At 30.9% G+C, this 15,681-nt stretch overlaps 1 protein-coding gene across 1 annotated transcript in view; it reads left to right on the forward strand.

The window, feature by feature from the left end:
• LOC107365005 (uncharacterized) overlaps window positions 1-15,681 on the forward strand; it is a 39,928-nt gene that overhangs the window by 22,708 nt on the left and 1,539 nt on the right. The window contains exons 2-4 of the mRNA XM_089269150.1: window positions 13,552-13,614; window positions 13,853-14,019; window positions 15,117-15,324. Of these exons, the coding sequence (XP_089125276.1) occupies window positions 13,552-13,614; window positions 13,853-14,019; window positions 15,117-15,324 (438 nt within the window). The remainder of the gene's footprint in view (window positions 1-13,551; window positions 13,615-13,852; window positions 14,020-15,116; window positions 15,325-15,681) is intronic.

The following is a 15,681-nucleotide window of genomic DNA, read 5'->3' on the forward strand; positions in this document are numbered from 1 at the left end:
ACTCAAAGAGTGAACCATTTAAAAATGATTTACTCGATAAAAAAGCAGAAAGCCTTCACCAGATCTCAATATATCAAGTGAAACATCTTTGCTGAGTGAAAAAGACAACAACTTGAGGTGAAAAAAGGTGCTTGTTGAACAATTTCCAGTTACACTGATTGGAGATCAGGAAGAATTTGAATTTTCAACTATCAAAAGCAACAAAAATCTCTTCTTTCTTTTTCTCTCTTTTCAATGGAAAACCTTTGCATGATAGCAAATTCAACAATTCAGTGTGAATCATTAAAAAGAAGGATAAAGAAAAAGAGAAATAAATGTTTTCCTTTTACACCGGGAACAATGTTGAACTTTCACAACTAATCATTGAATCATTTCTGCTTTTTTCAAACAATGCAAGTCAATGATGAATGATGTTCACGACAATCACCATGAAATAAGGCTGATTGTATTACCTTGCTAATTGATGTACAACTGTTTGAACAAACAAAAGAAAATAAAACAAACAGAAATGCATAAAATTCATTGACAAAAGGTTATCCCAATGTCCATTGAAACTTATCTTTTTTCACCCAATTTCTGGTCATTTACTGGTTTCTCTATCTGTCTCTTTTGTACACAATTTACAATAAAATTGAGCATTTTATTGTTGACCAATTTATGTTAATAGTCTCAATGTTATCAGTTCACTTTCATTGAATCTCATATTAGGTGATGGATACACATGATTATCACACTTCACCAAATAATTAAACAATTTAATCAACTTGATATTCCTGGCTGTTCAAAGTATCTACTTGATGATGGTTAATTATTGGCCTTGAAATGTTCAAACTGTGAATGAGTTTTGGCTGAATATTATTGTGTTAGATGAGCACAAGTAACGAACCTGATTATGATAATTATAATGAAAGTGCGCCGTTAATGTACACATATGAATATTGTATTAAATGGCAATTAATGTCTAAGAAATGATTGATGTGGTAAAATTGGCTGAATAATAATGATAATTGTTTGATGGATAAATCATGTTTCTAGTAATAGTAAAACTCAATCAATCAATAAATGCATGATCAGGGTTAACCTTTACATTCACTGTTTTTTGTCTTAACTTTTAATTTTGTAAATTTGGCTTCCAAATTGTTCAATAATAGTCTTTCTAATTGTTGATTTGCACTTTATATTAACCAAAATATTCCAGTTGATTGATCGAGATATTGAAGCGCTAAAACAAACCAACCTGGAAGATGTTATGGAAGTAAAGGAGTTGGTTAGGTTTGATTTACCAGTTAAACTGGTTGATCCGATATTCAACATTAAACGTTTCCCTTTCTATTTGCTTTGTTCAAGTTATGCTTTCATTAGTTAAAATATTACAACTCGCCTCTTCTGTTTCATTTGCTTCATTTCAAAATAGACTGTCATGAATCATGATCATAGCTATCCTCTTGGGTTTCAACACTAAACTCTAGACTTGAATGGTCATTGGGATTGGGTGAGGTGATTGAAATTATTCTGTCACAGTGAGGTCTGATGGAAGCTAAAGGAGTGTTAAGTATAAAGAATTGGAATCTGAAGTTGACCCACTAATTATTTCAGAAGCTGCTTCTAGTTGGTTTATGTTTTGCAAAACCAAAAGGAACGAAATTGATAGTGGAACCTATTCTGGAACAAGATGGCAATACTAGAACAAGTTTCTGGTGTAGCCAACATTTGAGGTACATAAAGATTTCTGTTACTATTTCTTTTCTCTATTGGAGCTCTTAGCATTGGCCTCGGTCACTGACGAACTGCAAATAAAGCAAAACGTCCCTCAAAGAAAATTTGAAACAGAAGCAAAGCTGAAAAAGATAAATCGATGTAAAGTTGTGATAATTTACATCAATCGGTAGCTTCATTTTCAACCTAAAATACTTGATGAACCAACAGATAATTTTCAATTAAATATCAATTGTAACCTTTGCAACTGTTCGTTGATCTTGGGAACTTCAATCTATTGATCTCAACTTATTCTGATCCTGTCTAAACTCCCAATGACCTGTCTCGTTTCACTTGCAACAACCTAATATAACATAATATTAAAAGTAATAAAGAATAGCATTTTTCTGTAAAGCATTGTTATCAGCCATTTCAATTGAAGCAAAATTGAAAGTAAAATTCCCATCACCAATAATGTCTCTTTCAAGTAACTGCACAGGCAATTGACACAAAAAATCGTTGTCAACCTTGCAAGTCTCTCTCTCTCTCTCAATAGACTTGTCTTTTGTCAATGGTAATGACCAGTGACAGGTAAAACCTCACAAAATGTAAATTACCCAAATAGACAGTAGAAGCCTTCTTGAACAGCCTTGAGTGAAAACCCTTTTATAGCAAGTTACTGTTCAAGTTGTTAAGGATAAATTGGCAATTGCTTTCAAACTAATAGTATCAATAGCTAATAACATCCAGACAAAAGTACATTTTACAACTCATCTAATTGCAGGTTAAACAAAATGCTTTGAATAACTTTGATTGTTCAAATTTAAATGCAATTGCAATAAGAAAAGTCAACTTGCTGGAAACTTGCAACGATTCAAAATTTCCATTCGTTCGCACTTGACAAAATGCTTAATCAATATCAAGAAACGATTAACTGAACCAACATTTAATATACAATTATTGCCCTGCAAAATCAATAATCGAACTGTTGATGTAAAAACAAAGATCAACAGCACGTACTTCAATAGTGTTACACTGTTGAATTTGAGAAAATAATTAATGATGAGATTATTTTCATTGAAAAAACACTGAGCAAAAGCAATTTGTCATCTTTTATTTTCCTCTCTTCTTCTCATCATCCAAAGACTAACCTGATCAAAAGGTTGAACCTAATGATTCCCAAGACATTTCCAACTGTTGGAACATGTTTCCAAGTTTCCCCAGTTGATGAACAAAAATTTCACCCAAAGATGAAAATTCAATCATTTATTTCTGTCCACACTTTTTTCCTCACTCCCTGTTGAACCAACCTCACTCCCAGACTTAACATGGTTATATGTTTACATCATTATCAGTTTACCATCATGAAGAAGGTGCATCAACATGATCCACTCATAAATGTGATGACAATTAAATGCTTTTTTGTTATTCTGTTTACAGCAAGAAGAAAGATGAAAATGAAAGCAAAACAAAAGCAGTAAATTGAAAACAAGATTTGAAGAGAAGAGAAGAAGAAAAAAAATGAACAGAAAAAAGCTTTTCAATCATTTACTTGACAACAAACTCTTGGACTGTTTGGATGACAGGGAAGGTATTGATGATGATGGTAATAATGATATTGATAATGCTGATGATAATGATGGTGAAATGAAACTCAAGTGGGAATAGATGAAAGGAATGAATGGAAGAGATGGAAACATTGTTTGTTTTGTCTCTTCACTTTTAACATCTTTTCTGGTATACAATTAACTCGTTACTGATTAACAGTATAACTGATTAACAATATTAAGGCAAAAATTTTTGCTCTTCTCTTTACTCTGGTAATTATCGGCAAATGGATCAATATCCTTGTGTTTATCTTGGTGAAACAAAACACTTGGAATAATCTGAGCAATGAAAATTGAACCTCAATTTTTCTGCTCAACGATTCTCACCTTTCACTGGTTCAGTCTTGTGTCAACCTCTTCGCCATCTTTATCATTATCTGTCCAACTTGATATACTTTTTACTTTTTTCAAGTTTACCTTTTAAAGGAATCACAAAATGACTAAAGGTAAATGAAGGTAAATAGGATTAAGGAATTATTTCAAAAAGAACTTTTTTTTCTCTGTCAGATTCAATTGAAGCTTTTTTCCTAATAGTGTGAGCATGAAAATGAACATTTGGAAAAAGAGTTTCCATGAAATGTTTTTTTTTCTCTCTTCTTCTTCTTCAGCAAATTAATGTTTCAAAGTGAAAATTTTCAAGTTCAATTAAAGTGATTCTGTGATGTCTGGATGTTGAGGGTTAAATGAAGAGGAAACTAAAGGATCCCTGATGATGATGACAAATATCAAAAGTTTTAGTGAAAAGTTCTGAATGGTGATAAAAATGATAACTGGAACAAGGTAAAGGTGAGAAAAGTCAGTCAAGTGGATAACGTAAAGGAATCAATCGACTTTAATATTGAACCTTTTGCTTTTCCCTTCTTCCAGTTATTATTGTTATCAACATCATTATCATCATCTTCATCTAATTTAACCTTGGAACAATTGGATTCCAATTGTTTGATCAACTCAACTGAACAATGAAAGTGGAAGAAGAACAAAATTTTTCTGGCAAAAGAAGGGAAAAAAGACTGTTTCTTAAAACTGAACATAACTGAAGTATGTTTTTTTATATCAAAATTGAAGTTGAAATAATGAAAAGGTTAAATATTTATCAATGTCTCTTTCATGAACCATTTATTATTAATATTAAATTTAATATATTTTTAAACACCAATTTAATGTTGATTTTTTGCTTTTACAAAGCAAAGATTGGTCGCTTTGGCTGTTTGTTCACATTTGAATTGGTACAATTTACTTTTATTAACTTATTATTATTTTATCATTTTTATCGCAATTGTTGTCGACCTTAAAATTAGTTCATCATTTTTTTCAGTTCATCATTGAAAGCCAACGAAATGAGATTTGAAGTTAACATTTGGCTGCAAAAATGGAACCGAAAAAAGGTTTTTCATTGTAACATTGCAAGTATTTTTGGGTTAAGTTAACCTTTTGTCAAAGAAAAATACAATTTTATGCAATTATTTTGTACAATTAAAATCAAAAGCAAATATGATTTGGTGTTAGCCATTCAAGTCAAGAATGGGAAAAGTACTTTTGTTGTCAAATGATCGAAAAGGTCAAAACACTGTAAGGATAACAGTCGTACGCTGTTTGCTTCTCCCACTAACCTTAGATTCAGCCTTGACTTGAATCGGAATCATGGAAGATAGGTCTTTTAACAGGAGAAACAGCGACAATTTGGACTATTTGTACTAACTTTGATCATCAATTTTATCAAGTGAAAACGTAGTGATTGTGAACTTTGTGATAAAAGTGGAAATACAACGCTCTGTTTTCAAAAAATGTACAGAGTTAACGCAATCTTGTAGTTGAGGCTGAGGGAAACCTCTGGTATTGGTTTGATCAAACCACTCACCTGCTCCGCGTACTTAAGTATCTGGGTAGGAAACTTCAAGACGAAAATTCTCTTTAGTCGGTGGTTTGTTGGGTATCTTGAGCCAACAACTGCCTTATAGTCGTACTCGCAGGATGGAATTTTATGTTTAGCTTCGCAAGCATCTCAATTTGAATCTGAAAAATTAGAAAAAAATTAGAATCCTAACACCCTAACGAAACCATGTGGATTTAAAGACCTGTTCTTCAGACTTTATGTAATACCAGGCAATGGATCAAGAATAATCCATAATAACATTAAGTCCTACTTAATAGCGAAGAAATTCGGGGATACTAGCGAGCCTGTGTTCACGGGCGTGCACTCGAGCTCTTCGCTTTCGGGCAAAGCAGATAAACGAAAAAAGGGCAATGGGAATGAGATATTGAAAAATTACTTACTTATAAGATAAAGGCTGGCATAAAAGATCCAAGAATTTCTCAGCGTGTCGTCGGAAATAAACTATACATTTCTCATGATTCATTTCGAAGAGGTAAGAAAGCCTTAGGTTATCGATCTTTTGTTCAAACTAAGTCAACTACTTACATTAAAAATCAAATTAATCGTTGCAAGTCAGGTCCTAGAAAAATTTATGAGCAAATTTTATCAGATAAAGTTATCATTATGTACGACGAGACGTACGTCCCGCTCGTTCCAAAACAAGTACCAGGCAAAAAAATTTTTTCAGCAAAGTCACAAAATTCAGTTTCAGATGAGATAAGATTAATAGGCAAAGAAAAATTCACAAAAAATACTTAGTTTAGCAAGCGATCAATAGCTTTGGGAATGTTTCTGAGCCTTATATAACAACAGGAACTATCAGATGAGATATTTATTTAGAAATTTTGAAAAGTCACCTTTTGCCTTTCATTGAAAAACACCATAATATTGATTCAGTTTTGTTGCGGCCTGATTTGGCCACGTCACATTATCAAAAAGACGTGATTAAGTCTCTTGAATCAAAAAAGATAAATTTCGTAAACAAAAAAACGAACCCTTCAAATCTCACTTCAAGTGTCGCCCGATGAAAAATTTTGGGCTTTATGTAAGGCTCAGTATTCTAAACGAAAAAATATACCTAGAAGACTCTGTGATTTTGCCAAAATTTGGCGTAATATATCATACAAAATCTCAGAAAGCTCTGGCAAAGCTCTTATGTCACGCCTCAAACGGAAGATGCGTAAAATTGCGCGTGAAGGTCCAGATTCTGTGATTTCTTGATTTTCATGTAGCTCAACATCTCTTCTTTCACTGACCAAAATTTCATAAATTTAGTGATATTAACAATAAAGTTTTTCACTTATAAACATTCTCACCTTACTTCTATGCCAGCCTTTAGTTTTATGGATGAAAAATTTTCAAATTGTTGAATGTTGAGGTTCATAGTTGGAGAAAACGCGTTTAAATGAAGTTTTTTAAAGCATGTAAAAAGGAAAATCACTTACAATGGAGGTACTCGAAGTCATCCGAACCGATTTGAATGATTAGATTGTCATTGAATTCGTATTACTAAAAAACAATATTGTGCGTCTTTTGAGTAGCAAATGGATAGAAGGTTCGAAAAGCGCATTTATTGTGGATCGCTATTCATAGATCAATAAGACAGGAATAATACGATCCCATTGCGATGAGCCTTTTTTCCCACTTATTTTGTTTTGTATGCTCATTGCCATACTTTACATGTAAAAAATTGAATTTTGATTCTGTTTTTCTCGTTAATCTGCAATTTGCTACACGATAGATTTCGAGACAATTAAACACTCATAAAACCTAATTGTTTAGTTAAAAATATTAACTTTTATGCGGATGACCTCAGGTTTTTCTGTTGGTCAAAATTTTACCGAAATTTTACAAATAATTTCAAATTACCCTTAGTTACTGAGATACTCGTTCCCATAGATTTCAACGTTTTTGTATGGTTTCTCGAAAACGAAAAAAATGGATTAAAGCAATTCAACTTATCAATGTGAAGAGGAAAGTGACTTTCAAGTAAAAATCTTTTAGAAGCGAACTGAATTATGAACTGAACTGAAGAATTCAAATTTTTGTTCCTATTCATTATTCAATTCAAATTTCGTCCAAAGATTATCATCAACTAGCGAAGTTGAAAAATTGAAGAATGAAATTTTCCGAAATATTGATATTTCAATGTTCTATTACATTTTTAATGTTTCTATCGAAAGCAGTTCAAGATTATCAACTCCCCTTGATAACAAATCGACATTTGATTGTTAAATCAATCTGTTAAACTGAAAAAATGTCAATAAAATGCATGATATTTAACCATTTATTCAGAGCATTAACATGAAAATTCTGGTTTCCTTTTTCATATCACAAACATTCCCAATACATTTGGCTTGCATTTGCTTCTTTCCCTAATTAATGTTTACAAATAATCCAACAATTTAAAATTTTTAATCTACTATTGTTTAGCCAACAATTTATCTGTAAATAAATGGATAAATTGAAAGCAAAATGAATTAATTGCCATTCCAAATGAGCACTTTAATGACTAAATTGGCAACTTTTTTTGCTCCACAATTAATCCCTATTCCAGGTAAAAATGATTAAACCCAAATGAATTACCAAAAAATTTAATTATTTATTTTCCAAATTAAATCAAGTAAATCAATTGAATCACATTTAATTTGAAAAGTAAAACAAAATTACTCTTTTTTTCGCGTTTAACCTTTAAATTTGAAAATTTTTAACTTGATTTAACTCTTTTTTTCCTTCTCTTCTCATCAAAAATGATTACAATTTACAGCATTAATTTGATATCATAATTATACTTGGAGTTGGATTAACTTTTTGCACATTTGATTATCAGGGAAGGAAAAGTATTAAATAATGTTAAACGAACCATTTGGCTGATTGAAATAATGAACGGAAAAATAAATAATTTGACTTTCTCTTGATTGAATAACTTTAATAAACACAAATTACTGGTAATAACATTCACTTTCCTCACATTTTCACTTGATTCCTGGTTAATTGTTATTTCATCCGAGAATAAGTTACTATTTCATTACAACTATTATTATGTTTATTATGTTTACCACTTTCATGTCTTCAAATGTTGTTATGTATATTATTAGGTGAAAGCAGAAGAAGAAGAAGAAGAAGAAGGTGAAAAAAAAGTAATTTGGTTACCTAGAAAAAGTAATTTACTGTAATAGCTTTGATTGTCATTTCAATCAATGAATTACACTTGAGAGGATGAAAATGTATTATCACTTTCAATCTGAATCGGTTAAATTATAAATGATTGAGAAGTCACTTCTGATCGACTAATTTAACCCAAACAAAAATTCAATTTCATTGCAACCTTTTGATGAAAATTGGGTAAATATTTGCATTGGAAAATGAAATCGATTGAAACTGGTTAATCAATGAAACTTGACTGTTTTTCAGACACTTTTTTGTCTCTAAATTTGTAACTTTACATTTCACCTTCAATTGGTTACATTACTTTAATAATGAATAACAATCAAAGTAAATATATTCATAATAAATTGCTTCAAGGTACAATGTTGTCGAGTCAATTTAGTGGGTTTCATGCTTGTGTTACAATTGAAATGAAGTAAACGCTTTCATCTATCAATTTCAGCCTTTCAATTATGATAAATGTTGGACATGAATGTTATCCTGATTTAGATTGAAATTACCTGGGAAAAGGGATAAAACAAGCGAAATAAGAAGACATTAATCAAGAGTGAAATGGGGATAACATTGAGATTGGGTTGCTAATCGTAATCAACTCTTCACTTTTGTAATTAAACAACACTTTTACAGGGTTCAACCTGGTTCTGATTAATCTGGCTGAATGTCTGTTCATTAGATGAAAGGTTGCTGGTTAAAGTGTGTAAACCTCGAGAATTTGCAGAATTTTCAAAGAATGAAAATTTTCTCTTTTCCCTTTCTCTATCCCCTTCTGAATTAATCAATGATTTCAGGTTCATGTAAATGTCATCTTTTTCTGAGCAACAATAATTTCATGTTTTTCACTCGGAATTTTATACCTTCCAATGAACAGATTAACAATCAAAGTTAGTTAGAAGCAAATGCTCGGCAAGAAAAAAAAGAGGTTCACATTATTGTTCAACTTGAATTGAAATGTTTAAAATGGTTTTCTTTACGGTCTTTCAAAAATTCAACTTTTTTCTTTCCTCTGAGTTTCAACATTATTCCTGATAAAGTGATTCAAAGGTTGACAGAGTAAAGAAACAAATGTTCAATGCTCAGAATGAAATCTCTCTTTTTTTCACGGAAAATTTGTTTTCCTTTCACCATCATCATCATCATAATGCAATGAGAACTCTTTGTGCCTTTAAACTTTTCCTTGTTGCCTATTCAAATATTAATTCAACTGTAAAGGTAATGATAATGAAACATGTTCACTGTTCAATTAGAAACAATTTATAACTCAATTTATCAACTCATTCATCATCACTTCATGATAAGATTGAAGAACAAGAAATTTTCAAATGTTGAACCAGAAAAAAACTTGTGATATTGGCAAGCATTTTGGGTTACTTTTTCACTCCCATTCACTTTGCTTTGTAAACAGCCTTTTTTTGGGTTCATATTGATGTTTACTGTTAATGTTGTTGTCATTAAAGTTTAACAATTCAACTGTTAACTGAATCATCAACAATTTGCTTGCTTAATCATTTCAACTTAACAGTTTAATTAATACATTATACTCTAAGGGCAATTGGAGTCTCTGTTTTTCCTGGTTCCTTTTGTATTACAAAGTTAACCTGAAAATGCAACTGTTTAATTACTTTTTTTGTTACTTTGATCAAGTACAATTAGCAAAAAAGTTTAATCACTTTTTTGTTTGATAATGGCAAGATATTAACCAAGAGTTGGTGCAAGGGAAAGAAGGGTTTTGGGTTGAGAATGGGTAAAGGCTGAATGGATACACAAAAAACTATTGTTTTTCAATGTTCATTTACTGGTTCACTTTTCTGGTTTAAATGTTTATTCATTTTTACTGTTGGCAAAACCCAATTTTTTTTTATGCTTTTGCGTTTATTCAAGTCAACCTTTTATTCAAATGTTTAAATGTAAATTAATTTACATTTTTTAGGCAAAATTCACAATTAAATTTTACTCTTTTGCTTCCCTGCCACTTCAATGTCTATCACTGTTAGCATTATTATTATTCATTATTGTTCCCTGTTTTTGCCTCTCTTTTTTTCAACACAATAGTTGAACATTTTGTGTCAACTTAACAATTTTAATTGTTCAAAGTTACATTTTAATCAAATCACAGTTAAACTGAGTAAAAAAAAACGAGAAAAGAGCGAGAAAAAATGATAATTTTCAAGTTAACCAGAAAAATTTTTCCTCCTCATTCCTTGCAAAAATATTGGCTTCTTTTCCTCATTCCCTTTCTATTACAATTGAATAACAATTACCAACTCTATTGGGAGTTAAATTAATTGTGAAAGATAATCATGATTTTGATTATAATAAGTGCAATAAGTGAAGCATAAACTGATCAAGTGAACACAGTCCAAAAGGTTTACCACTTACACTGGACGTTGGTTGTTGTTACCGTTTGCCATCAAAACAATGATTCCAAGCCTTTTCTCATATGCCTCATGGAAAGTGTCATATTTCATACTCACCTCCAGTAAATATCATTGTAATGGATCTTGTGGTGATGTTGGGCCAACATGTTTTGTTCAGTGGTTTGAGTTTCATCTCAATAAATAATGTCCCTCTCCATTAACTATTTGCCTTGATTTACTTTACCATCCATTTACAGCTGACAACCATATTGTCTATGGTACATTGAGCTGAACCTTTTAGTCTCTGTTTTCATGTAAGATAAGTGAAAGTAGAATCCTAACTTTGCCCATTGAGCAACCTAATCATCATCACCATAATAATCATCATTACCATCACAATCCTCATCATGTTAATCATAAAACTTTGATTCTCCTAATGTTAACCTCCAAGCAACTCCAAGCAACTCCAAGTAACTCCAAGTTAACATTCATTTCATACGTGAAATACACTTTAAATTGTTTCTAATCCAACCTGTTATATTAACCTTTTCATTAAAAAGTAACATTTCCCTTAAATCAATAATTGAGAACAGTTGATTGAAATTAACTTGGAAATGTATTGAAAACATTTGTACCAACATCTGGTTGAACCAGAAAAAGGTAAATCCTTATTTCAATATTTTCTGGTTAAACTACCAGTTTTGGGATCAGTTGATCACATTAATGATGATAATCATCTTAATGGTAATGATTATCGTCCAACTCAATTGGCATTCTCATTCATTTTGATTATCATCTTAATCATCATGAAAACCATTTAATGTGTCCCTTAAGATTAAAAATGGTCTTTCATTTTTTTGGCTTGACAATAACCCAAAAGTTGATCAACAAAAGCATCTAATACTTTAATCATTTTTATTTATTTATTATATTTATATCACATTTTTGCTGGTCACAAATAATGGCCAGTGAATGTTGAGAAATGAAAATTTTTGTTCCTTCTCTTTTTTTTGTATTCCTTTCACTTTGGATTGTCCAACTTTTTTTTTCCTGATAAGCTTCATGAATCATGAACAAACTGAAAAGTAATCAACAAGTACAAAGCATCAACAATAATCCATTAATATCATTAGTTGACCTTTTCAGACCAGTTATAGACCATTGACAACACTCGCCTTTATATTTAATAGATTGACCTTTTTCATTAGTCTTTACGCTATAAAACTCAGTTAATTGTCAACAATGTTTCTTTATTTATCCTCTTTATTAATCAATAAAAGTGTCTTCCAACATTTTAACAATTATTGACTGTCCACTTCAAGAGTTAATTGACCAAATTCATTCTCATATTAATTGGATAAGAATATTAGCTTTCTAGAGAAACTCAATTGAAACAAGCTCAATGTGAAATTGTCCATGTTAAGCCTGGTCAATACCATTCGATTAGAGAAATTTATTGAAATTAACTTCTAATTGGCATATTTCAAAAGTAAATTTCAGCTCAGAAAAGGTTCTAAAGTCGAAAAAATATCGACTTTAGACTTCTGTCATTGGTTTGCAGATGAGACCATCAAGTATGACTTTCATTCAGAAGATCAACCTTTTTGATGTTTGCAGAATGATTATTTCCTTATTCTCATAATCATTGATCATGATTTCAATGGCTATTGTCTCTTGGTGCCGAAGTGTCTCCACTTTGGCCTGCTATTGAACAAGTCAAAAAAACTCGACTCGATTCGAACTGATCTGCCTTCAAATCATTTTCAGAAATTTAAAATCAAAATCAAATTCACCAAAAAATTCAAAGTCTTTGACAGCTTTTTCTGGTTCCATTATAACTCTGTTTCTAGGTAACTTAGAGAGACTGACAACTGACTTGTGAGTTAAATATAAATAGATTAATTAAGCTAATTCAATTAAGAAATTAAGACTTATTAAGCTTTTTGCATTAAAATGGAAGGAGAAGAAGAAAAGGAAAAGTATTTTAAAGTTCATTTTTAAAAATTGATTTTTCGATTCTGTTTGCGATTCTTTTCGTTTGGGTTTTTTGGTGAAATTTTTAATATTCTTGCTAAATATGGTTTACTTATTGGTCTTGAAATTTTCCTGATTTGTAAATGGAAAGAATCTGATTTTGTCTGTTTACCCTGGAAAGTTTCAATTTCTGTTATTTTCTGTTGATTTTCTGGCCATTTTTCAGCATTTTGCAAAATTGTGCACAAAATTTTCAACTTTTATTTCAAATTATTTTTATTTACAGTTTTTTTGCTCATTGCAACAACAATAGCTGTGATTATATTAAATCCCTGAATTGAATTCCAAAACTCTTGAAATGATCTTGAAAATATAATAATACTTAAACTATGAAGCCAAATTTTCTGGGAATCTCAAGTGAGGACAACATATTTTAGTGAGAATCGGTTCATTGGTAAAAATTTCATTCAAAACAGGTAGTAAATGATCATTAAGCATTTTCATGGAATCATCAAAATTCAATGTTTGTCGATTAAAACCACACTTTTCTCCTTCATTTCAAAGCGATCCTTTCTTTCAACTTATCAAATAAATTGCTAAAAAACATCAACAATCATCAAGTGAATCCAGGCTAAAAGTTGATTCACATTATCATTTTAAATTCATTTGTTCATTTATCTTGAAATTTTGCTGACAAAATATGTCAAAAGGCTTATTAAAAACGAACCCAAATTTTTCCTCATAATCCAATTGAATCCTAATCTCGCCATTACAATTGTCATTTTGTCTCATTCAACTAATCTGATTGCCAAGTATTGAACAATTTTAATTGTCAACCTTTTCTGGTTATTAATATCTGGTTGTTATTTCTGGTGAACAGGATCCAATTTGGTTGGCAAGTTTACCACTTCAGTGAAAAAATTTGTCCAAGATGTTGAAAGTGGTAAGTTTAATGAATTGCAAACCCATTAATTTAACGATTAACCAACACAATTCAATCCTAATTTTTTAATTCAATTCAATTACAACTTTTAATTGAAACAACAAACCCAATCTGGTCAAATCTTGAAGACTTTTGACCAGAAAAAACGGTTTCATTCAATTTACGCTTTTTTAGTAAACCTTTTAGTCTAATGGCTAAATCAATGTTAAACTAATTAGTTTATTAACCTTTATTGCAGATCACACCAGGGATGGTGTTACATCAACAAATGAACGACTCCGAATGGTTGACAGTAAAATAAATGAATCTTATTCAACAATTAAAGGAGCTTTAACTAGTTTACATCAAAATTATGAATCAGCTAAAGCAGACAATGGAGTTTACAATCGATACAAATTGTTTAAGGTAAATAGAGTCGAGAAGAAGCTCGAAAATTTGGTCTTAAGATTACATTCAGTTTGGGTTTCATGCAAAATCAATGATCAACAGTTTCGGTATTTTCATATTTCTGGTTCAATCTTAACCATAAATTGAACTTAAATCTGTTAACAATTTGTTGCAAGTTTACTTGAAAGCAAATGTTTAATTTTAAACATTCAATCGGTTCACTTGGGTTAATCTGTTTACCCATCAATTTTACATTAATACTGTTTTACAATCTGGTTTAACCCAATTTTGTAGTCACTTTTGTGTTACTTTAAGTTTAACCTTTTTTTTCTTGGTTCCTTGTGATTATACCTTTACATTGGTATCTCATCATGTTTGAAATTTATTTATCTTTTCTCCTCATCTTCTGTTGCTCTTTACATTCAAGTTACTGGAGAGTGAAAGCAACACCAACAACCAAACAAATTTCAACCATCAAATTGAATATTCAAACAGAATATTTATTCTACCCATTTCTCCATGAAACTGTTTTTTTACCCTTCAATGGTGAAAGGAACCAAATAGGAGGAGAAACATGTTATTTTGACCCTTTTTTTCACCAACATCATCATCATATTAAATAATCATAAATGTTATACTTTTGGTAGGTTGAGTTGTAAAAAAAAAGGTAAATGTAAATGTAGGACTTGAAAAGGAGGGCAAAAGTAAGATTGTTGAGTCAGACAAAAAAGACGAGATTTTGGTAATTTCATGGGAAACTGGTTGATTGATTGATAGTCCTGATTGTCACCCGATTAATCTGAATGTCATCATGAGCATGGTTGAATCTATTCACATTTCAACTTACATTTTAATGTATATCTTTACCTTTTTGTTTCATCTTTTCATATCTTCTTTTTTTTCTTCTCATCTTCTCTTGAATTCTTCTTCTTCTTATTCTTCTTCTTTTTTTCCCTGGTTCCCTTCATCATTCCTGATTCATCTCCGCCTTTAAAAATGCTGTTAAACTCGAACCTGGATTTGGACAAATGTTTACCTTCTTTTGCCTTTGCCTTCAATTGTCATTTGGGTTATCATATAATTGTGTGTGTATTGTGTGTCACTGGGAATGTCAGAAAATGATCAAAACAGTGATTAAATTGGACACTCAGTATTGGATATTAATTGAAATACCTAAACAGGAGAAACATGAACAACCAAGTAACTATGTAATGCGATGTTGCTCCGTTCTAGAAAAGGCCAATGCAACCATTGACGGTAAATCGTCTAATGCCAGGCAAGCCGAAGAGACTAGGATACAGTCTAATAGGGAAAGATTGAAATGTAAGTGAACAAACAAGAAAAAGATTGACAATGAAAACAGTTTTCTTTACCTTGTTCATCATTTTCAAATTATCAGCCAAATTGAAATGCAAATTATGGGAATGAAACAATTTACATGTTAACACCTTTATGAGTGACAGTGACAATCAGGGGAACATCATTGCAGGAAAAGTGACATTTGATGAGCTAATAAACTAATGAATGGCAAATATCAAGCCAACATCTGATTGAGAAAAAAACTGTTCAAAATTTTCAATATTTTCATCTCTTCTATTAGCAAAGTTTACCTTTTCATGATGATCTGAAAAGCCTATTAAATAACATTTTGTTAAGAACGGATATAAATTTCAAAAAAAT

The sequence above is a fragment of the Tetranychus urticae genome, chromosome 3 (assembly GCF_039701765.1).
Source record: "Tetranychus urticae isolate SD_2017Ah chromosome 3, NJAU_TeUrti_SD_1.0, whole genome shotgun sequence".
Lineage (NCBI taxonomy): Eukaryota > Metazoa > Arthropoda > Arachnida > Trombidiformes > Tetranychidae > Tetranychus > Tetranychus urticae.